Genomic DNA, 24,675 nt, shown 5'->3' on the forward strand with positions numbered 1-24,675 from the left:
CCGGGTCTCCAGGATTGCGCCCTGGGCCAAAGGCAGGCGCCAAACTGCTGCGCCACCCAGGGATCCCAGCCCATGAGTTTTAATCCTCAGACTTGAGGGAATACTTCTTCTGTTTCTTGATATGGATTTTAAGCCATACTTGATATTGGAGTAGCCTGAATAATGACCACAAAGACATCATCAGGTCCCAGGCCCTGGACTCTGTAAACGTCACCCTCTAAGGTGACATCTTTGAAAATGTGACAAAGTTAAGGATTGTTTTATTTGGCAATATAAACACCTTATTAAGAGTGGCAGACAAGCCCTGTGGGCCAGTAGTCGACCCAGACACCCAGGACCCAGTAGCAAGCTCAGCACAGTCTCTAGGTTGCTTGCTCTGACGCTGATGGGGTGGGCATGTTGCCCTCATGCGCTGGGCCTTTCTTGGTGCAGATGATGGAGCGGTTTGGGTCATTTATGAATTCCATGCACACCTGTGTGCTCCATCCCTGAGAACCAGTCCTGCCCAGCGCCTTGCTAACCTTGCACATGGCTTATGTCCATGATGGTGGTGCAGGTGGCAGTTGGGAGGAGAGAAGTTAAGGATCTCGACATGGGGAGCCAATCCTTGATTATCTAGGTGGGCCTTAAATGCAATCACGAGTGTCCTTAAAAGGGGATGATTTGATACGCACAGAAGGGAACGTCATGTGTCGTTTGTTCAGGCTGCTATAACAAAATACCACAGGCTGGGCAGCTTAAAAACAACAAACATGTATTCCTCACTGTTCTGGAAGCTGGGAGTCCAAGATCAAGGGGCTTACAGATTCTGGGTCTGGTGAGAACCCTCTTCCTGGTTCAGAAATGATCATCTTCTCACTGTGTCCTCACATGGCAGAAGGAGAGAGGGAGCTCCCTGGGGTCTCTTCAGTAGAGGCACTAATCCCATTTATGAAGGCCCCACCCATGTGACCTAATCCCCACCCAAAGGCCACACCTCCATATTGGTGGTTAGGGGTTAGGATTTCAACCTATGAATCTGTGGGGGACACAGACATTCAGTCCACAACACCATGTGACCACCGAGGCAGAGACTGGAATACTATGGTTGTAAACCAAGGAATGCCAGCAGCCACCTGAGTCTGGATGAGGCAAAGGACAGATACCCCTGCTGAGCCTCAGGAGGGAGCTCAGCCCTGCTGACACCTTGATTTTGGCCCAGTAAACCCGCTTTCAGACTCTTGACCTCCAGAACAGTGAGAGATGTTTCTGTTGATTTAAGCTGCGAAGTTTGAGGCAGTCTGTTATGGCAGCCCCAAGAAGCTAACACAGTGATAACAAGAACTGGTGGAAAGGCAGCATGGATTCCAGGCAGTGGTCCCCATGAGGAAAAAGTATGAGATATAATGATGTTGGTCATAATTTAAGGGCCTATTGTGTGCCAAACATGATTCCCTACATTCTAGAAATTGGGTGTTGACAGATGAAGAAACCAAAGGTCAGAGAGGTCAAGTAACCTGCCCAAAGTCACACTGGCAGTAAGTAGTAGAGCTGGGATTTGGACTCAGGACTCATTGATCCCAAAGCCCTTGTCTTTTTACTGTACTTCTTGGAAGTTGGCCATATTAGTGTATATTTATTCACTATTTGTATAAAACATTGAACCTTACTGATATTTGAATGTGCAAATTAAAGCTGCATACCATTCCTTTACTTACCATATTAGTAGAAGTGAGATAAGCGGTGCTTACTGAGTCACACTGCAGCAGCTTGCTCATTTTTTGCTGCTATAGATTCACCAAGAGAAACATAACAGTGTTTTCCCTTCTTCCCACACCAGCAAGGAGAAGCTGGCAGAGAGTCCACGTTTCTTTCAGGGGGGTGATGTGCATGTGTCTCTGGAGGAAGGACAGTAAATGGAACTTTCTGTGCAGATGACGGAGACTTTGCCTGGGCTTGTGGTTTCCAAGGCCCACTATCAATATGCAGTCCATGGCCTATTTCCAGCAGAATCTCCAAGGAGGTTTGTTAATAGGGCAGATTCCAGGACCTTCCAGACTTACTAGAGCTGGGAACCTGCATTTTAACAGCTCCTCAGGTGATTTTTGCCACTTCAAGGTTGAAATTAGACATCCACGACCGTTCTGGCAATCAGCAGGACAAAGATGATGGCTTTGTGCCTGAACGCTGTAGAGAACTGTATTTTATTGTTAGGCTTAGATTTGGCTATGATTGGACAACCCAAAATACGGTGGCTGAAGCAAGATAGAAGGACATTTCTCTGGCCAAGTCCAGAGGTAAGCCATCCAGGGCCGGTAGGATGTCAGGATTTGGGCTCTTACAATCTTTTTGCTCTGCTGCTGTGTGGTTTCTATTCTTAAGGTCACTTCACAGTCTAAGGGGCACCTTGATGTCCACTCATTAAATCTACACCCAGGCAGCGAGCGAAATGAGGAGGGCCAAAGCAGGGCATGACTCTTCCTTGAAAGACGCTTTACAAAAGTGTCCTTCCTTCCCCTTCCGTCCAATGTACTGCCCAGAAAAAAAACTGAGGTCACAGTGTCCTGCTGCAAGGGAAAGCGAGCTTTATTCCAGGTCATCATGTACCTCATTGAAAGTGGGGAACCACTTCAGAGAAGGCTGAGAGATGGAACACCAGGGGATGCCAAAGCCCGTCTGTTGGGTTGGGTGCCCACCCCAGCACTGATGCCTGGGTGTCCCGAGACAGGGACAGAGGGACAGAGGTCTGGGAGAGGGGGGCCTTGAGTAGGTGTGGTCAGCAGGCGGTCTGTGGACCCCGAGCATGAGCCTCACGAGCCCAAGGCAGTCTGTGATCAGAGCAAGGAGGAGGTGTGGCAAGAGGTCTGGGAAAGGCACAGTGGCAGAGAGCTAACAAGCATGACAGATGAAATGCTTGTTCTTGGCTAGCATAAGCATACACAGCCCAAGGAAGAGTGAGGAAGGCCCCCTCCCCCTCATCCCTGAATGAATGATTATGAAATTCCTATCAACAGTGGACAGTGAGAAATCAAAACATACTTAGTAAGATTTGGAAAAGTGGAACATGGTGGCATTGCATATACTCCAGAAGCGAGGAGCACTTCATGGCCAGTGTTAGTCATGGCTTTCCAGAGAAACAGAACCAACAGCAATACACATAGATACAGAAGAGATTTGCTTATACAGAAGAGTTGGCTTATGTAATTATGGGGCCTGCCATAAGCCACCATCTGCCATCCATGAGCTGGAGAACCAGGAAAGCCTGTTGTATAATTCAGTCCAAATCTGAAGGTCTGAGAACCAGGAGTTCTGAGGTCCAAGGAGAGAAGACGGATGTCCCAGCTCAAGAGAGAGAGAGAATCCACCCTTCCTCCACTTTTTAGTTCTATTCTGGGTCCTCAAAGGATTGGATGCCCACCCACACTGGAGAGGGTAGGTCTAATTTACCCAGTCTGATTCAAATGCTAATCTCTTCTGGAAACACTTTCACAGACTCATTCAGAAATACTGTTTTACCAGTTGCCTGGGCTTCTTTTAGCCCAGTCAAGTTGATGCATAAAATTAACCATCACACCAGATTAATGTTAGTGAACTGCAGGGATCGTGTTTATAGATACCACCTTTTTGGAGATCAGTCTATTATATATTAAGTATCTTAATTTTATTTTTTTATTTTTTTATGATAGTCACAGAGAGAGAGAGAGAGGCAGAGACACAGGCAGAGGGAGAAGCAGGCTCCATGCACCGGGAGCCCGATGTGGGATTCGATCCCGGGTCTGCAGGATCGTGCCCCGGGCCAAAGGCAGGCACCAAACCGCTGCGCCACCCAGGGATCCCATATTAAGTATCTTAAAAATGTTCAAGCCCTTTGACCCTGTAACAAATCCAACATCAAGAACCTAGCCCAAGGACACAACTTCACAAAGCTTATCCACAAAGAAGTTGTTTATAATAGGGGAAAACAGGAGACAACCTAAATGTCCTGTGTAGGAAACCATGGTCTTTCTCCTCATATTTCTGCCTCAGTGACTAAAACCATTCTGCCTTCCTGGGGAAGGATTAGGGAACACACTCCTGCACTCTATCCCACACTCCTTAACACTCAACGGGGAGGGGGTGTGACTTATCCAATGGGTGAGAAGATGGGTGAGAAATGGCAACTAGTGGGATGTCTGCTATTTGCCAGGACCACCCAGGTGGCAGCCCTCCATGGTCTCTGGTGCATGCAGATGGCTGGGACAAGTCTAGAGCTGCAGGCCCAGCCCTCCTCACATCTGACTTAAGGAAGAAAGTTTGGTTTTGGCTTCATTTTTATGCAGCACTTGACCATCTGGCCCCATCAATGATAAAGTGGACACTGAACTTTAATTCCTGTTGGGTGCTTGTCCTTCATGGGATAGTGGTGAGGGGTGGCTATGCTTACTCCAGCGCATGCCACCCCGTGGTTCATTGAGAACAGTCAAAAGAGGGGGTCCTGGAAACCAGTGTCAGAGGGCAGGATGGGGCCTCTTGAAGCCGCCGCAGCAGCTGGTGCAGACTGACTCACAGCTGTTTGTAATACGCAGGGGCCATGTAAACAGGCTTTATAACGCAAGTGAGCCAGCCTGGCCAACCATGGTGAGATTGGAGAGTGACATTTGAGTCACTCTGAGGCTCTGGCTGGCGTCATCCTGCTCTGGCCATATGGCTTTCTATGACTGTGACCTATACAAGCAGAGCTTCAACACTGGATTTGCAGAAATAGCCTGAGACAGGTATTAAATTATTGGAGAGAGTTTTTCTCCTGGCCCATGTGAAAGATATAAAATCTCAGCCCACAAATGCCTCTGCTCAAGAATTTTCACTGATTTTCAATAAGGTCATCACTTCGAACTCCGTGGCTCCTTTGGTTCCTGAGATCTCTATTGTATTTCCAGCAGAGAAGAGTTGGTTGTTGGTCATAAGTCCACACAGGTGACCACTGAGATATCCACTGGCTCTATGTGGCTCCATTCTGATTTGGTGGCTATTTTTTGAAAAAAAAAAAAAAATAGTGTTTTTTGAAAAATGAACTTTGGTTGTGTCTAGAACAATTAGAAAAGGATGAGTAAATTTCTTTTGAGAGGGCGATTGAGCGAGCAAGAATGAGCAGGGGAGGGGGATGGAGAATCTTAAGCAGCCCCCACCCATGCCCAGCGGAGCCTATTGCAAGGCTCCATCTCATAACCTGAATCGAAATCAAGAGTCAGATGCTTAACTGATTGAGCCACCCAGGTGCTCCTAGGGATAAGTAAATTTCTGCCTGTTCCAAAGTAGTACCACAATTAACCAAACGGAGTTTTACGCTAAATGAGAAGATCTTGACAACTGCCACAGCCTGACCTGCACCTTGGGAAGACAAATCAAGAAGAGCCCCTTCTTTTCCGCCTCCCCTTCCCCACATCCCATCCAGGCTGCACTGTAGTGACTGGCTAGGAGGGGGATCTCTATTGTCCAATGTACTGGGTTTGGGACAACTGTGCCAGCCCTGGATTTATTCAGGTTTTCTAAGTTCTGTGGGTATGGGGCTGGTATTATATATTGGTTGTCCCACTGACTCCCTGAGAAAGTGGGACATAGAAGTTTGGGGTTGGATCAGTTTGCTGAAGAAGTGACACCTATTCAAATGAGACCCTAGGCATCAGCTTCTGGGGAAAACCTAGGCTCCTGACTGAGATCCTGCTCAAACAGGGAAAATCAAGAAATTAGGGTGGGAAGGATTTTGGATTTGAATTCTCTTGGCTTATCATTAAGGTGGTTTCATATTTGGACTTCCATAATGAAATTCTTATTGAGAATCTAATTACTGGAGGGGGTTTTCTTAAGACTGGAAAATGTTTATACTGCATACATTTTGGGGGTATTTTATACTATTACTTGGGCTTATTGTAAAACAGTGTTTTTTTCAAACATTTTTCTTAATTACAATATGCAGCAGGGAAATGCATTACATATCCTGGCCCTGTAACTGAAGCAGTTTTTTACAAAATAAAAACATCTCAGCTGGGTTTCCCATGAAAGCAGAGCCTATGACAAAAGCTTGTGTGTGGGCAGTTTATTTGGGAAGTGACACTGGGGAGGAGTGGGCAGCAAGGGAGCAAAACTGAAGAGCCAATACAGGCATGCATTGCTGAGGTCACCGTTGCCATGGTGACTGCAGCTCAGTCTCCCAAGACCTTCCGGAGCTGACGAAAATGAAGCTCACAACTGCTTTGATGGGGGATGGATGCCTGCCACAGAGAGCTCCATGGGGTCCTTTGGGTGTTGAGCCGCCTTTCTCCAGGGTGCACTGCTGAGTGGCACCTGTGCTGACCTGATCAAAGGGCATCAGTAGCTGGAGTAAGGGGTGGACTAGAAAGGATCTGACGTGGCCAGGTCTTCAATCAAGATATTTATCCGTACCAAGTACAATACTGTATCCTACGCTAGTTCATACATACACACACACACACACACACACACTCTCATCACTCACTCACTCCTTCTTTCTCTAGTTGAGGCCCACTAAGCGGCGGTTCTCAAAGCGAAGTCTGGAGACTCTGTTTCAGGGGGTCTGTGAGGTCAAAACCAATTTCATAAAACCATTAAGGTGCTATTTCTCTTTTCCGCTCTCATTCTCTCACGAACGTGCAGTGGTTTTCCAGAGGCTTTGTGACATGCGCTATTGGAATGGATTGAATACAGAAGCAGATAGGAGAACCCAGCTGTCTTCCATTAAGGCAGACATTTAAAGAGATTTGCAAAATTGTAAAATAATGCTACTCGCCTAGCTAAATTTTAGGAAATATAGTTATTTTTCATAAAATGTTATTTAAATATATCAAAATGTAATGGGTTTATTATTTACAAACAAGTATTTTTAAAATTCCTATTTTAGTCTACGTATATCCACATATATGAAAGCTCTTTGGAAACACTCTGAGTACAAAGGAGTCCTGAGATTTTTTTAAAAATAGTGAGAATCGTTGCACTAAACTGACCAAGGCCCTGGAAAGAATCGAATCCCATAATTTGAGAAACATGGACATAATCTCTTGTGAGCTATAAAAACAATGTCGTTGGGAAACAATGAAAAGTTAATAGGAGGCTTGAGGTGGGTGGGATACTGGAGTTAATTAAGGGCCTTTTCTGACCCCTTTCAAAACCTTCTTAGGCCTATCACTGGCCTGAGGGGAATACAAAAGGATGATTCTGAACTGGGCAAGAGTCTCACAAAGGTGGGAGGACTGCTCTGCTAACTATTCATTCTTCCAAAGAAACAGCTGCTCTCTGTCACAGTCAATAATACTGTAATACCTTTACATGGTGACGGATGAGAACTAATCCTGTTGTGGTGAACATTTTTGTAATGCATAAAAATATCAAACTGCTACCTTATACACCTGAAATTAATATAATATTGTATGCCAAATATAATTCAATGTTAAAAAGCACTAGTTACATGATATTGATGCTATGCTTCTGTTATAGGCAAGTAACTACAACCCAGATCAAGACTAACCTCTCAGCAGGTTCCCTCATGCCTTTCCTGGTAAATACTGCTATTGTGTATTTATCACCAAAGGTTAGTTTCTCCTGCTTTCGAGTTTCATATAAATGGAATCATACAGTATATATTCTTTTATGACTATTTTTTCCCCCTAACATATGTGTGTGATATTCATTCATGTTTGGCTCAGGTAGTGATCCCAGGGTTCTGAGGTCGAGTCCCACACAGGGTTCATTGCATGGAGCCTGCTTCTCCCTCTGCCTGTGTCTCTGCCTCTCTCCCTGTGTCTTTCATGAATAAACAAATAAAATCTTTAAAAAACAAAAACAAAACAAAAAAAAATACGTAAGCACTTTCAGAAAGAATCTTAACATTGCTACAATTAGAAAAATACCTGGTATGTGCTAAGTACTCAACAAATGATTCTGAGACGCAAATCTGATGGCAAGAACACACAAATTAAACGTACCCTTCTCCCAAATCTAAGAGTTTGAATTCTAGGCCTTTAAGAAAAAACAGTAGGAAGGACATAATTGCCATTTAAAAATTGCAACATGAACGCTTCTCTGGAGGGACTTCTTGCTTTTACTGATATTTATTTTTTAAAAAGTCTGCTATATGGTAATGCAGTATTTTATTTATTCTGTTCATTAATAACTAATATTTTAAAAATTGGTTTAAAAGAAGCAATTTACTTTTTTTTAAAATTTTTATTTATTTATGATAGAGAGAGAGAGAGAGGAGAGAGAGAGAGAGAGAGAGAGAGAGAGAGAGAGAAGCAGAGACATAGGCAGAGGGAGAAGCAGGCTCCATGCACCAGGAGCCCAACGTGGGATTCGATCCCGGGTCTCCAGGATCGCGCCCTGGGCCAAAGGCAGGCACTAAACCGCTGCGCCACCCAGGGATCCCGTTTTTAACATTTCAATATGGTGTGTAAGAATCAAAATAATTATGGTTAAAATCATTACATCAAAAACTTAAATGCGTGTAGTGTGAGTCTACATACAATTTAGTTTTTGGCATAATGTTCTTTGGTTGCAAGGAAGAACATCTGGTTTACTTCACTAATAGGAATATCCCTTAATGCTGGGATGGCCTCTTCTTGATATTTCTTCTGCTGTTGATTTTTAGCATAGTTATCTGTAAGAAGAGGACAAAAAGTTCTGTTTACCCAAGCAAGTTCTTCTATTCTTTCTGTGCCTTATGGAGATCCACCACATAGTTTACTAGGCTAACATCTGCATAATAACAAATACCATGTTGAACATAATTAAAAGGCTACTTAAATTCTCTCTTTAGAAGAAATGTCCCAATTAGAATGAAAATCAGGAAAGTACTTTCTGCATCTCTAACTAGTTTGAGAAATTAATATTTCATTCATCTACACAATGATGATTAAAGTCCCATCTGTGGGGATCCCTGGGTGGCTCAGCGGTTTAGTGCCTGCCTTTGGCCCAGGGCGGGATCCTGGAGTCTCGGGATGGAGTCCCACGTCAGGCTCCCGGCATGGAGCCTGCTTCTCCCTCCTCCTGTGTCTCTGCCTCTCTCTCTCTCTCTCTTTCTCTATCATAAATAAATAAATAAATCTTAAAAAAAAAAATAAAGTCCCATCTGCACATTTCTCATAGGGACAGAATTATACCCAGGCTTAGAAAATATATTTAACCCAATACCCCCACATTATTAAATCATTTGGTACATTTGTGCAAACTTAACAATGTCCCCTCTTTGCACAAATTGTCTATTTGCTGTAATTCTAGGCGAGAATGCAGGGAATACACTAGCTTACCAGAAAGAAGTCTAAAAATACTATAACTGGTTTTCAAAATACATTGTATAGGCTGATGAAAAAAAGGTTTTGAAAAGTTAAAAAAAAAAAAAAAGAAAAAAAACAAAACCACACCAAGCAACTTAGAAACATTTCACTTCCAAAAAAAACCCCCTTTACTTCCTAGAATCTAAGCAAGGTCAGTTATTTATTTTAATCTTTAGACTTAGGGGAATTAAAAAAAAAAAACCCTCCAAAAACACACTGTGGCTTTTCTATCTACCATCATTGGGGTCAGGTGTATACAAAGATCCTGAGAAACATGCACACTCTCGTATCCTTCTATTGCATAAGGTCTGCATGGACCTATTTGCTATTCTTTGATCAACACTGCCCATTTAGGATGAAATATTTTTCTCAGGCACAGTTGCTAAGGAACATATATACTTGTGGTCTTTATGGAAAAATATACCTGGTGACTGCTGCTGTAAATAGCATATTCATCAGAATTTATTTCTGCCACATAAACATTTCCTCTGGTATAACTTTGTATTTATTTCTCCTGGGTTCTTTTTACTGTGGTGATGTGTATTACCTACTGCAGTCTATTCTTGGTTGCTTTTCTTGATAAAACTGCTAATACCTTGCTCTTCCCTCCCCGGCCCCCTCCCCAGCAGCTCCCTTTGATATTCATTTATTTACCTGTGATTGTATGAATGGAGTTGAGTGGAGAGGTACTCATCATGTTTATTCCAAATAAGAGTACATAACCAATTAATATAATAATGAGGAGGTAGACAGGCAATGCAACTGCCCAATATCTGCAAAAGAATATTAAAGTAGGTAACTGTCTAAAAAGTCATCATTCTCAAGAGTCCATCACCAAGTTAAAATGCTTTTTAAATTTGATTTTTTTAAGGTAATACATGTATATAAAATAGTCAAATTGTTCTACAAAGTCTGTAATGAAAAGCTGCAGTCCTATATCATTCTCTACCACAGCACCATGGAAAAAGTGGGAACTCAGTCAGTTACCTCTCACCTGTCTGCAATCCATTTCCTTGAATTCTTTTGATACTTATCTGCTATCCCATTATGTGTTCCTGTAGGTTTATATCTTAAATATTTTCCTTCTATAGTGTTATCTTAGCAAGATGTTGGGAGGAAATGGAGAAAATGATGTGTGTTCACCTCACTATCTTGAATTAGAGGTGTATAGATAATGACCTTTGAAAGCTTTACACTTCTATACGGCTATTTGTGGATCTTAAAAGAATAAATATTTAAAATTAGGGTAGTCATAAGGAAAAATTATGATCCTTAAAAACAGGATTAATATATATTTATTTAAGAAAAACATTAAACTTACTTTTGAGGCCAATAGGTTAAGCCTAAGGAGTTTAGCCAAGATTCAGGAATAAAAGCCCACACGAGATATAGTACTGCAGAAAGGAACAAACACAAGAATAAAGAGAAGTCAGTAAGGCAGGCATCTAATTTATCAAGGTTCAGATAAAACAGTAAGCTCCTGGGGTGCCTGGTGGCTCAGTCAGTTAAGCATCTAATTCTTGATTTTGGTTCAGGTCATGATCTCAGGGTTGTGGGATGGAGCCCCCATCAGATTCTGTGCTCACCAGAGTCTACTCATGATTCTCTCTCTTCCTCTCCCTCTGGCCCTCTCACTCACACATGCTCTCTTGCTCTTTCTCTAAAATAAATGAATCTTTAACAAAAACCAAAAACCTTTTTGAAGGTTTCCTGATAACCTCAGAAATGAATTTTCTTTCCTTTCAGTCTCCTAGCTCCTTACTTACATCATTCTTATAATATCTGTGATAAAGTGGTATGTTTTGCCTTGCTGTGAAACGGACGCCTAAAATATCACCATCTTGCAAATCCAAAACTCTGCGCCCATTAAACAACTCAGTTTCCCATTAGTCTTTTCTTTCTTTTTTAAAGATTTTATTTATTTATTCATGAGAGACAGAGAGACAGAGAGACAGAGAGACAGAGAGAGAGAGAGAGAGAGAGAGAGAGAGAGGCAGAGACACAGGCAGAGGGAGAGGCAGGCTCTATGTAGGGAGCCCGATGTGGGACTCAATCCCAGGACTCCAGGATCATGCCCTGAGCCAAAGGCAGACGCTCAACCACTGAGTCACCAGGTGTCCCCCATTAGTCTTTCTTTTAAAACATGTCTTAACTCTCACATTGTATGTTAAGCAATTTAAGGGCAGAAATCACGTCATAGCAATTGTTGTGTTACTTGTAGCACCTAGCAATTGGCTATAAATAAATAAATAAATAAATAAATAAATAAATAATCTACCGTTGTTCCAATCCACCTCATCTTACAGAATATAATCTTATTTCCCTCAAGCCCAGTCTTTGTGACACCTTTTATTGGTGTAAATACGTAAAAACAACAGCTAACCCCCAAGCACTCACTGTGGGCTAAGCACACTTCAAAGCATTTCACACGCATTATTTAATTCAATCCTTAAAACAATCCTAGGATATGTATGCCATTTTTGCCATTTTTACAGATGAAATGAAATCTCAGAAATGTCACGGCATCTGCCCAAGGTAAGGGGCAGAGACAAATTTCAAACTATCCATATCAATGATGTTGAAGGAGTCATATTCTACATCGGGAGCATTAGAGACAACGCTGAACCCAAAAGACATGGCTCTGCCCTTCCTGAGCTTAAAATCTAGGGGAGGGAATAGAGACGAGTAAATTGGTATTTTCACCACATTGTGGTAAGTGCTAATGCGTAATAAACGGTGATAAAAGAGCACATAAGAAGGACCTTAGCCGAGCAGCTTGGGTGGCTCAGCGGTTTAGTGCCGCCTTCAGCCCAGGGTGGGATCCTGGAGACCCGGGATCGAGTCCCACGTCGGGCTCCCTGCATGGAGCCTGCTTCTCCCTCTGCCGGTGTCTCTGCCTCTCTTTGTGTGTGTCTCTCATGAATAAATAAATAAATAAAATCTTAAAAAAAAAAAAAAAAGACCTAGCTCACACACTAGTGCTGATAGAGGTGATGTTAATGGTTTCCTGGAGGAAATGACTAAACCAGGGCCTAAATAATCAGTAGGGGATTAGCCAGGTTAAAAATGTATACATCTGGGGCCTGAAGATAAGGAAGGAAGGAAATACATGAAAACGGTGATCCCTGCCATGATCCACAGAGAGAACACAAGGGATCTGGTGAGGGAATTGGTGTGATTAGATAGTAGAGAGAAAAGGTGGCATGGGACAGGGTTGCAGCTTGTGATAGCTTTTAAGATGAATGAAATACAAAGAGTAGGGAAGCATAACCTAAAATCATAAATGGAAGTGACTGACTTTACTTAATTGACTGAATGAACATTTATTCAACATCTACTCTATGCCAGGCACTATGTAAAAGTCAAGGCTATATAGAAATAAGAGAGTCCCAATTCTCACAAACTAGTGTGTAGGACAGAAATGAGTCAAATGTGATGGTAAGAACTTCCCATGCCTTAGCTCATTTGACCCTTTCCAAACTCTCTAGGGTGCACGGTATTATTATCCCTAATCCATTAATGAAAAAAATCAAGGCACAGGGAATTTCAGCAACTTGCTTCAGATCTCCCAGCTAAAAGTTACTGCACTGGAATGTGAACCTAAGCAGTGTGTTCATACTATACTTTCAGGCATAGCAAGAGCATTAGTAAAAACACGCAAGTGAGGAGGAGTATGATGCATCTTGGGGAAACTTTAAGCCATTTAGAGTGAATGCGGCATAAAGTGTAAGGCTCTGAGTGCTGAGAAATAAAGATGGGAATGTGAACAGGTCCCAGATCATGAAATATATTGTACAAGGAACTTGGACTTTATGCTGTAAGCAATGGAGTGAACTGGATATTTTGTCTGCTTTAAACTTTAAAGATATAAAAACTACAAAGAGAAATGACTATTCATACCCCAACCAGGGGTTTTAAGCAGAGGAGTCAGGGGATCAGCCAGATTAAAAAGGTATATGGTTGGGGTCTACTGATGAGGAAGAAAGTAAACAGGAGAAAATGGTGTTTCCTGCCATGATCCAGAGAGAGCGCTGTAATAATTTTTTTTTAAGATTTTATTTATTCATGAGAGGCAGAGACACAGGCAGAGGGAGAAGCAGGCCCCATGCAGGGAGCCCGACATGGGACTCAATCCCGGGACCCCGGGGACCATGACCTGAGCTGAAAGCAGATGGTAAACCACTGAGCCACCCAGGCATCCCGAGAGCTGTGATGATTGTGTGCAGGATGGATCTGTGGAAGAGCAGAGGCAGTAAGAAGCCCCACCAGATATGGCAGAAGCGGATGAGTTACGAGAAGAAAAAGTGTACGTGAAGAACAACTCCTAGGTTTTTAGAGTGGATGTCTAGAAACTTCAAGCCATGGGGCACCTGCGTGGCTTAGCTGGTTAAGCATCTGACTCTTGATTTTGGCTCGGGTCGTGACCTCAGGATGGTGGGATCAGCTTCATGCTGGGTGAGGAGCCTGCTTAAGATTCTCTGTTCTCTCTTTCAAAAAAAAAAAAAAAAATCAAGCCTGAGGACACAGAGTACCTGAGCACTCCTCTACACAGCAATAAGTGATCTTCCAGAAATATAAATCCGACCAGACTGCTTGTCTGCTCAAACTCTTAAAATAAATTAGATACCTTTAGAATAAAATCCAAACTCCTTGCCAGGGCTTGCAAGAACTTAAATGTCCTGCCCACCTCTCCAATGTCCAGTCTTGGTGCCCCATGCACCAGCTCCAGACAATGTCTCAAGGCCATTGAGACTGTCTGCCTGGAATGTTCTTCCTTTCACTCTTTTAATGGATGGCTCCTTCTCTTCCATCATGTCTTAGTCAACTATCACCTTCTTAAATGAGGTGTTCCCCCTCACTTGCTATTCCAATTGTGTCCCATCCACCACACTCTCTTTACTCCCTATCATTTCCCTTTATTTCCTTCAATGTTATCATCAAAATCCGTAATTACTGTTAGGGACTGGATGTGTTCATGTTCCCCAAATTCATACATTGAAGCTCCAATCCCTAAACCTAACTACTTCCCAAAATCACGAGGGTGGTGTCCCATAATGGGATTAGTGCCGTTAAAGGAAAATAAGAGACCAGGGCTTCTGTTCACTCTCCCTCCACTCTGTAAGGACACAGCAAGAAGGTGGCTGTCTGCAAGCCAGGAAGAGGGCCTTCACCAAGAACCCAACCTGCTGGTACCCTGATCTTGTACTTCCTAGCTTCCAGAACCTTGAAAAATAAATGTCTACTGTTTAAGCCTCCCAGTCTATGACATTTTGTTATAGTGGCCTGAGCAGCCTGAGAAAATTGCCTTGTTTTTAATTCAGTAAATATTTAAATGTACAGAGAATTGTGTAGTCCTACTGCACCCACTACCTAGTTTTATCATAATTGCCAGGTATGGCCTCTGACTTCTCTATCCTATTACTTTTGCCTCACTTTCTCAGGCTTCAACCTCACTGACCTGCACCTGTTCCGTGAACCCACAGGCATGCTCTTCTAAAGGCTTCTGTACTGGCTATTCGCTGTCTGGGTGACTCTTTCCCCAGATTGCCCCATGGCTAACTCCCACTTTTCATGTCTGTGCTGAAATCTTATCTCTTAGTGAGGCATTTCCAGACTGCTGTATTTAAAACAGCAACCTCCTCCCATTTCTTATCCTCCTTTCTTAATTTTTCCCCATGGTACATGTTATCGTCTGACATCCTATTTGTATTACTTATTTAATTTGTTCATTGGCTATCTCCCCCTACTAGAATGAAAACCCTCTGAGAGCAGGAAATTTTTGAATATTTTGCTCCTCCTTTGCCTATAACAGTGGCAAGTAGTAAGCACTCAAGAATTTGTAGCATTAATTTTTGGTTGCGGGCCATAACAACTTCTTACTAGGTATGTCTCCGGAGGCAAGGGAAACAAAAGCCAAAATAAACTATTGGGATGTCATCAAGATGAAAAGCTTCTACTTCTATAGGGAAGGAAACAATCAATGAAACTAAACGGCAACCTACAGAATTTTATCACCACCCTTTTAAGATGAAGAATCTGAAGGTTGAAGAGCTTAGACAAATGGTCCCGGGTGACACAGCTAGTCCCTGGAGGAGTCAGGATTTGAACTCAAGTCACAACTTCTTTAGTCCATACACTACCCTTGCCAACAGCATGGCTGGCTGTACTGATGAAGTCAGAGTTCAGAAATACTACAGTCCCTCACCTCCCTCGTATTCCACAAAATTCCAAAAAGTTGGATGGGGACACTCAATCTTTCTCCTGTTTTCCTTATAATTCCTACATCCTTTAGAGGAGAGACCTTGGGCCTGCTGTGCGAACCTGGGCACATTACTGTCTCAGTAAGCATCAGTTTTCCTTATTGGAAAATAGGATTTTCCAAGAACTAAGCCAGATCTAGCAAAGTAAAGTGCACATAGCTTCTCCAGCCCTATAATTCTCTTCACTTCCTGGCTCCCATAAGCTGCACCTGCACCAACTTACTCACTCTAAACCTGTCATTCAAAACCTTCCCACACCTTTCTTCTTATTGCTGGGGAGAAACCTCACCCTGATTTCCCAGTCTGATTTCAGGTCTCTCTACTGGGTTCCCTTGGCTCTTTTCACACTGTTAATTGTAGATTTACTGGTCTTGTCCAGAAAACTATGACCACAGGGACCGGGTATTACCTACTTTGCGATCCTGTCTGGTGCTGTATAAATATTTATTGAGATTATTTACGCTAGTGTCGGACATATCAATAACACCAAGTGCAAATTCCCTTCAGGTTTTCTTAAAAAAGAGACAGAGGAGTAGAAAAGAATCACAGGTCATCACGTGCACATTCTAAGAACAAATGCAGTAATATCCTTGCCGTTGAACACAAGAACAAAAAGGCACTGGCCATCCATCAGGGAAGTACTTACTGAAGCCAAATTGGGAGCTTAAGAAAAGAACAAAGCCATAAATCGCTCTTTCTGGCAATGGCGACGGTGAATTTTCCACCATTTTCCCTGTGGCTTTAGACAATCTGTGGGAAGGAAACACAACCATCATCAATGATTTACTCCCCCCTCCTCACATTGGTCTGTTGCAGCCTCATCGCTTTGCTAGGGGCACAGCCTCCGCAGCTTCCCGCCCCCACCCCCCAGCCTAAAGCAGCCCCCTGCACGCACACCTCCAGCACGGACTGGCCGTGCACGCGCACGCTCCCCCCACACTGGGCGGGCGCGCGCTCCCTGCGGCAGAGGGGAGGGGAGAGGAGGGGAGGGGATGGGGAGGGGAGAGGAGGGGAGGGGATGGGAAGGGAGAGGAGGGGAGGGGATGGGAAGGGAGAGGAGGAGAGGAGAGAGAAAGGGAGGGGAGGAGAGGAGAGAGAAAGGGAGGGGAGAGGAGGGGAGGGGATGGGAGAGGGGAGAGGAGGGGAGGGGAGAGCAGAAGAGGGAACAGGAGAGGAGGGGAGGAGAGAGAAAGGGAGGGTAGAGGAGGGAACAGGAGGGGAGAGGAGGGGACGGGAGGGGAGGGGGACAGGAGAGCAGAGGAGGGGACGGGAGGGGAGGGGACAGGAGAGCAGAGAAGGGGAGGAGAGGGAAGAGGAGGGGAGTGGACAGGAGAGCAGAGGAGGGGAGAGGAGGTGACGGGAGGGGAGGGGGGAGGAGGTGATGGGAGGGGAGAGGGTAGGAGGGGAGGGGAGAGCGGAGGAGAGAAGAGGAGGGGAGGGGAAGGTCGGGGAGGGGAGAGGAGGGGAGGGCCGCGCGCCGCTCCCGCCCCGCAGGCTTCGCCTCCCAGCAGAGAGGTCACAGCAGGGCGGGGACCGGTCCTGCCCCCCCGGGGGAGCTTCCGTTTCTCATTCTAGGGTAGAGACGTGGGGGGGGGCAGGCCCTCGACCTGAGGTGTTGGAAGCGCCCACGCAAGCCCCTCCCGACAGCTCGGCCGCCTCCGCGCCCAGTCCCCTGCGCAGGCGCCTTCCGAGGAGCCTCCGCGGGGGCGAGAGGGGAAAGCCGAAGGAAAGGCCGGGCGGCCGCGGCGCCCCCTCCCCCGACCCCGGCGCAGGCGCAGGCGCAGCGCGACCCTCGTCCGCCGGATCGCCGGGCTCGCGGCCGCGGAGGGGGCGGGGCGGCGCGCCTGCGCCTGCGCCTGCGCCTGCGCGCTGCCCACGTGACGCGCCTGCCGCCCGCGCCGCCGCCCGCTCCGGCCCGCCCGCCCGCTGACGTGGAGGGCCCGAGGCGGCGGCGTCGGCGGCGGCCCGCGTCCGAGGCTCGCGGGCGGCGGGCCCCGGTGAGTGCACATCTGGCGCGCGGCGGGGCTCCCGGATGTGTCACCTTGTCGCGCTGCAGCCGAGATGCCCGGGGAGAGGGGCCCTGCACACCCCCTCCGTGGGTGTGTGGTGAGTGTGGGTGTCGCTCGCTGTGGTGCCCGCGGTGTGTCTGCGTGGGTCGGGGTGCGGGGGCGCTGGGGGGTGTGGCCGCTCCTGTCGGACCCGGGGGGTGTGTCCCCTTTGTCTCACGGTCCCCTCCGGCGAGCTCGGACCCCCCCCCGCCGCCGCCCCGGGGTGAGGGTGGGAGTGGCCCCTTTGTGCGCGCGTCCCCCTGCCCCGCCGCCCGCGCACTCGTCGGGAGGGCGACCCCCCTGCAGGCCGCGGGGGCCGGGGCCGGGCTGCGGGCACGCGCCTGCGTGTGGCTTCTTTTGTGTCGCGCCCGTTCTGGGTCGCGGCGGGGGCGCCTCGAGCTCGTTGGGGGGGGGGCGCCCTCTGCGTGTCCCCGCCCCGCCCCCTCCCCCTTCCGGGGACTGCGCCTTCTGCAGTCCTGACCCCGTCCTAGAGCATCCCCCACCCCCGTGCCTGGGCCCTGAACCAGGGTCTCCCTTCCCCCGTGCGCGTTCCTGAACGCTCGTGTGCCTCCCGTCTGCGCCCCCGGTGTTGGTGACCACCGCAGTCGAGGCCCGGGGGCGGCTTGCCTCCCAGGGAGGGGACCTGGAGGTGGGAGGTGGGGGTGGGTGGGAAAACCAACCCAGCGCTCCCCCCTCCCTCCTCCCGGGAGCATCCTCCCTCCCTCCCTCCCTCCCTCCCTCCGCCCGCCCCCGACGAGGGTGGGAAGGGGGAGACGGCGGCGGGAGTGTTGACGACGTCGAGTGTGGCTTGTGCAGCCAGCTTTTTCTGGGGATGGAATTGGGGGGGGGGGGAGTCCAGGGCCAGAAATGGAGCCAAAACGTAGGTGAATTTTGGCTGGTGACGGTGCAGAGTGCTTTTTCCAGAAGCGCCGTAGATGCCCTGAGCCCTTCAGTTGCAAAGACTCCTTTTGCAGAATACACACACGTACACGCCAGTTGGGCAAATGCGTTGTCGCTGTGCCTGGGCGTCCTTGGTATATACTACGTAACGGGTTCGTCTAGCGTTTGATGGCGTTCGCATAAATTCCCTCTCTCGATTCTGCCCAACATCCTGGCGAGGGCACTCAGTAGACATCGTGCGGATTTTTTACTCCTCCCTTGGCAGCAGTTTTCTCATAGTCACAGCTCTAGTTAGGACATTTTTTTTTTTTTTATTGCAAGAAATGGGCATTTTATCCTAAGGGAAATGGGGTTTGTTACAAGGACACACAGGGAAAGAAACCTCTCGGATCGGTTAAAGATCCACCTCCTACGCTGCTTCTTGCTCAAAGGCTCGTGCTCTGCGCTCGAAGGCTGCGTTTTGCTATTATTTCTTTCTGTTCATTTGATCAATTTTCTTACCTTTGCCTAACTTCCCTTTTTTTTTTCTTTTTAATTTCTGGAATATTTCTCATATACGATACAAAGGGGGAATCTAACCAACCCACGATCAGATTTGCAAATGTAATTATTTTGCCAAATTTGCTTCAGATCCTTTTTTATTTTAAGAGATAAAATTGCAGATACTGGAGGCGCTCCGAGTACCTGCCCCTCCTTCTCTAGAGGTAGCCACCGTCTTCAGATTTGTGCGTATCATTCCCTTGCGTATTCTAGAGTTGGTTCACAGTGAATCCATAAACAATATGCAGTGGTATGTGTTTTAAATCTGAATGGTATTAAATGATATTAAATCTTTTTGCAACTTGCTTTTTTTGATCAGCATCAAATTTGGGGTTTTATATACAAATTGGTTAATTGTGTGATCTCTGGTTCATTCATTTTAATTGCTGGTATAGAATTCAATTGTATGAATATACCATACTTTATCCATTTCCCAACTGATGGACTTTGAAGTTGTTTCTGGTTTTCGACTCTAAAAACAATCCTGCAGGAAACACCTTTGTACTTGTCTGCTTGCGCACACATTTGAAAGGTGTATCTAGGAGATAACACCTCATAGTCGAGTTGCTGGATAGTAGAATATGTGCATCTTCAACTTAACTAAATATCACAGAAGCTCTCAGAATGATTGTACTAATTTTCACTCTCACTGGTATTGAGTGAGGACACCCATTTCCTCACATCCTTGCTAATATTTTATGTTACTAGACTTTTACTTTTTTTGTCTCTGCTTTACTGACCAGCTTCCTTATAACTTTAGCTTATGGCTAAATTTGCTTGTAGCCACCTTGGCTTTTGCTCTAGCTATGTGTCAGATGGGTTCATCTCTCACAGCTAACTGGCTCAGTCTTTATCTCAAGTGGTCTTCATAAGATTAAATCCAGTAAAAATTTATTTTGCACCTATGGTTGATGTAAAGATAGTAATTTCCATAGTATGTTTTATGTACCTCTCTAGTGGCAGTTGAGGTGATGTAATTTTAAAAATATGAATGGTTTTGAAAAATCCTTTTTTCTTCTTTAATGTAATATTTGGTACAGTCAAACCATACGTAACAAAAATAAAAAATTATATGTGACGTATATGCAGGTTGTGAAGCAAAACAGTAAAATGAACACCAATCAGTACACCACTCAATCCAAGAATCAAAATGACCAGTATTGTATGTGCTCACCTCCAGAATGACTATCCTGAATTGTCTGTCATTCCTTGCTTTTTAAAAATGATTTTGTCAGATATGTGTGTATCCCTCAACAATGTATTTTATGGTTTCTGTTGTTTGAGTTTTTAAAAAAAGGAATTCTGGATACAGTTTTCTAAGACTTGCTTATTTCATAAGCTCAATGTTTCTAAGAGTCACTGATATTGAGTAGAGATACAAGTCATTAATTTTCACTGCTGTGTAATATTCCACAGGTGAATATAACACAGTGTATACATTCTTGACGGTTTGGCTATTTCTAGGTTTTGCTATTATGAAGATTCTTGTACCTATCTTCTGGTACACAGTTATAAGAATTTCTCTTAATTTTCATCCTGATATATGACCCCCAACGGGATAATGATATTTCTAGGGAGTACTTGGGGGAGAGTAATATTATTGAATCAATTTCCACTGTGTACTCTTTCTTAAAATTGATAATGCCCGAGGCCTGTGTTAGAGGCCTCCCGTTCTACTTTCCACCTTATCTTTCCTAGTAGCACTTCTACCTTAAGATAAGGAAGGCATACCACTTGTCCACATGGAGTATTTCTAAGGCATTGTCCCAAGCAGAAAAACTCCATGGAAAACAAAGAGGTAATTCAAAATCCTATATTCAGTATATAAGTAAACATATTGTATATTACATATATAATTAAATATATTGCAGGTCCGGTATATAAACAAATCATATATATATGTAAGTCATATATGTATATAGTGTTAGAGAAAGCTTTTTCTAATCCAGGTGCTTTCCGTCTCAAGAGTGACATTTGCAATACATTTCACATTTTATGTCTAATTATCGGTGTATATAGTAATTTTTGATCAATTCTATGCTATAACAGTTTAGGCCAATGGTACGTCAGTTTTTTTAAATATCCCAAGAAATTCATCATTTGCAATTATTTAAACTTGGGCTGAACACTTTTAGATGTCATCTTAGTGTGAAAATGATTTAAAACATTTTTAGTGGTTTGTGAGTAAAGAAAGTTGGAATACTACGATGGTAAGCTATTTGCTAGAAGTCAAATCCCTGGGTTATGGGGTATGAATGTTCAACTTTACCAAATGGTTTTCTGAAGTGATTGTACCACCTTGTATTTTGGCCAGCAGTTTTGTCAATTTATATACTTTGATAAGCAGTGTATAAGAGTTATAGCTGAGTCATATCTACTTCAACACGTATCCTCAGATATCTTGATATTTGCCAACCAAATGATATGAAAGAATGTGTCATTGTGATTTTAATTTGCATTTCTTTGTTAATGAGTTTGAGCATCTTTTCATATGTTTATGAACTCTTTCTCTTTTGTGAAATATCTGGTCATCTTTTACCCATTTTTCTCTTGGGTTGTCTTTTAAAACTAATAAACTGGTAACACTGATCTTTTATTGATTGTATGCACTGTAAATATCTTCTTCCAGTTCATGGCTTGTCTTTTTACTCCTTATGGTGTGTTTTGGTGAACAGAAGTTCTTAATTTTCATGTAATCTAATTGGAGACTTTACCTCGCTTTGGAATTATAAAGACATTCTCCTGTGTTTCTTTTTAGAAGTTTTAAAATGATGTCTTTCACATTTAAATTCATAATTCATCTGGTATTGATTTTTGTGTACAAGTGAGGCAGTGATCCACATTCATTTTTTTCCTCCCTTTGGCTGCAGCTGTCTCATACCATGCATGGAATTGGCCCTCTGTTTACCAGCATGGTTTTGTTTCTGACCCCTTTCTGTGCCACTTGTCTCCTTCACTGTCTCTGTGTTAGATCACGCTGTCATAATTAGTCCTTTAGCTTTACCAGAAATCTTGCTATTTGGGGGGGGCAGGAGGTCTTGAGTCTCAGATGTTCTTGGACCTTTGTTCTTGTTTTAAGAATCAACTTATCACATGATGTGAAAAACTCTTTGGGAATTAATTGGAATTATTGAATCAGTATGAGGGAGAATTGAAATCTTTAAGATTTTGAGCGTTCCTGTCTGAGAACATGGTATGTATTTCATTTATTTAGGTTTTTAATGTCTTTTAATGTGGTTTTACGATTTTCTCCATACAGATCCAACAATTTTAAAATGTTGATTCTGATGTTTCTAGTTTTGTTGCTTTTATAAATGGTGTTATTTTTTAAGATTCTATTTTCTCACTTTATTGTTAGCTAAATAGAAATTTAATGGATTTTTATATTAATCTTTAGCCATCACTTGAAAAACTTTCATTATTTCTAATAGAATTTCTGTAATTCTTTTGAGTTCTGTGTGAATAATTGTATCATTGCAAATATTGACACTTGGTTCTTCCTTTCAATTATTTTCCCTTCAAATTTTTTTTTCTGGTCTTAATATGATGGCATACTTTTACATCTGTGTTCAATAGAAATGATTATCGTTGTTAGAAGTGATTATAGTAGGTATACATGTCTCATTCCTGATTTTAAAAGGAATGTTTCCCCATTAAAAATGTGTTATTAATTAGGGGAGTCTTTGCAATTTTGTCACATGCTTTTCTACATGGGATAGAAAAACTGAGTATTTTGTGGTTTTCTTTTTTAATTTATTAAATGTAATGGGTTTCAATTAATATATTTTAAAATTCTTAATTCTCTTTTGTGTTCTTTACTAAGATAAACCCAAATTGATTTTAGTGAATTGTCTTTTCATGAACTACTGGAATGAATTTGCTAATATTTTATGTAGGATTTTTGTATCTGAGTGAAATCGTCTGTCATTTTTCTTTATTGACAATTTTGTCTGATTTTGGCATTAAGGTTACACTGGCCTTATACTAATCAGACAATAGTTCTTTTTGTTGTTCCCTGGGACAGTTTGCATTAGAGTGATTTGTTTCTTAAAAGGTTGGTGGAATTTACCTCTAAGATCATTTGGATCTAATGTTTTCTTTGTAGGTGGATTGTAAATTGTTAATAATTTGGTAGTGATTAGCAGTTGAGTAGTAATAGGACTACAGATTTTGTTTCTTTTTAATTTGGTAAGTTTAAGCAATTTGTCTTTTCAACAAAAATTTTAAGTTGTCATCAGGTTCATGGTATTTTCTTAATTACTTTTTAAATTTCTGCTTTATCTATTGTTAACGTTCCCTTTCTCATTTTGAATATTATTTGTGTGTGACTTTTCTTTTTTCTTTATTAATTTTGTCAAAAGTCTAGTTTAGTAATCTAGGCAAGTGATTAATTTTTGGCCTATTTCTATTACATTTTTGTGTTTTAGTTCATTGATTCTTTTTCTTTTACTTACCTCTTTTTCTGTGTTTGGACTTACCCTTATGTTATTTTTCTAACTTAAATTGCATTCTTAACTCATTAATTTTCAGCCATTGTTATTTCCTAGTGTAAGGAAGTTATTAATAGGCTGTAAACTTGCTTAAAATTTATTTTGATTTATCTAACATTGTTTAATTTATAGTGTTTTTATTGTCAAATCTAAGTACTTTTAAAATTTTTCATTTTGGTTTCTTTGACTTACATGTTTTAAACTTTCCTTTGAAACATGTTTTTTAATTTCTAAATGTATCTACACTAACATTTCTATTATTCATTTCTAGATTGTGTTATCAGAGAATATAGTATGTATTTTATCTTTTAAAAAATATTTGCTTGCCCTGGACTTCTGGCCCTGTACATAGTGAATTATAACTTTTCAGTGTGTACTTGTGACAAATATATATTCTCTAATTGTTATGTTTCTGTTAGATCAAGGTTGTAAATTATATGCTTTAGACTGTCTTTATTAATTTCTGCTTCACTTGTTATTGAGAGAGATGTGTTGCAGTCATCTTTTTCTTGACTTTTTGTAGTTTTAACTTTTTTTATGTATTTTGAGACTTTGATTAGATATGTAAAAGTTTGACATTATTTTCCTCATAGATTGAACCTTTTCTATTATGCTGTGATCCTCTCCTTGCCTAATTTTGCTTTCTGTCTTAGCATCTATTTAGTCTGTCCCACCTTCGTTTGGGTGGTAATACACCTGGAATACCCTTTTCTCTTATTTTACTGTCATTTTTTTTAATGTCCTTAAATTTTAGGTGTCTGTTATAAAGAATATATTACAGGGCTTTTCTTTTAATCTAGTCAGCTAGTTTGTGTTTTAATTAGTATTTTTTTTTTTTTAGAAATTAATTCAAATCTATTGATAGCTCAATTTTTATCTGAAACTACTTTCCACGGTGCCTGGGTGGCTTAAGTCAGTTAAGTGTCTGACTTTGGGTCAGGTCATGATCTCAGGGCCCTTGGATAGAGCCCCGAGTAGGGTTCCATGCTTAGTGGGGAGTCTGCTCCCTCTCCCTCTGCTTGTGCGCATGTGTATTTTTTTTCCTCTCTCAAATTAAAAAAAAATTTTTTTTTCATTTTACCCTTGTTCTTGAGAGATAGTTTCATTGGGTATGTAGGTCTATCTAGGTTGATAG

The 24,675-nt window shown here is 43.0% G+C and overlaps 2 protein-coding genes across 11 annotated transcripts in view; one reads left to right on the top strand and one right to left on the bottom strand.

Annotated features, from left to right (window-relative positions):
* Positions 1–2,248: 2,248 nt before the first annotated feature.
* PIGP (phosphatidylinositol glycan anchor biosynthesis class P) lies at positions 2,249–17,397 on the bottom strand. 6 transcript variants are annotated; one of them, XM_055313582.1, is made up of 6 exons: positions 17,170–17,303; positions 16,209–16,312; positions 10,624–10,696; positions 9,957–10,075; positions 8,493–8,626; positions 2,277–4,984 (listed from the first exon to the last, which is right to left on the bottom strand). In XM_055313582.1, exons 2-5 carry the CDS (start codon positions 16,288–16,290, stop codon positions 8,496–8,498), a joined length of 405 nt encoding a protein of 134 aa, XP_055169557.1. In that variant the 5' UTR covers positions 16,291–16,312; positions 17,170–17,303; the 3' UTR covers positions 2,277–4,984; positions 8,493–8,495. The 6 variants fall into 6 exon arrangements, with proteins under 6 accessions (XP_055169560.1, XP_055169557.1, XP_055169558.1 ...); XM_055313583.1 differs by lacking the exon at positions 2,277–4,984 and adding an exon at positions 6,038–6,310; XM_055313585.1 differs by lacking the exon at positions 8,493–8,626 and having other exon boundaries at positions 2,249–4,984.
* An 84-nt stretch (positions 17,398–17,481) lies between these two features.
* Positions 17,482–24,675, top strand: part of TTC3 (tetratricopeptide repeat domain 3) — a 118,038-nt gene continuing 110,844 nt past the window's right edge. For 2 of the 5 annotated variants that reach the window (XM_055313573.1, XM_055313578.1), the window contains exon 1: positions 17,482–17,668. The gene's annotated coding sequence lies outside the window, so the exon portion shown is untranslated. Of the gene's footprint in view, positions 17,675–24,675 lie in introns of all 5 variants that reach the window. The other 3 variants (XM_055313574.1, XM_055313580.1, XM_055313577.1) reach the window with 3 other exon arrangements.

The sequence above is a fragment of the Nyctereutes procyonoides genome, unplaced genomic scaffold, assembly GCF_905146905.1.
Source record: "Nyctereutes procyonoides isolate TBG_1078 unplaced genomic scaffold, NYPRO_anot_genome, whole genome shotgun sequence".
NCBI classification, from domain to species: Eukaryota; Metazoa; Chordata; class Mammalia; order Carnivora; family Canidae; genus Nyctereutes; species Nyctereutes procyonoides.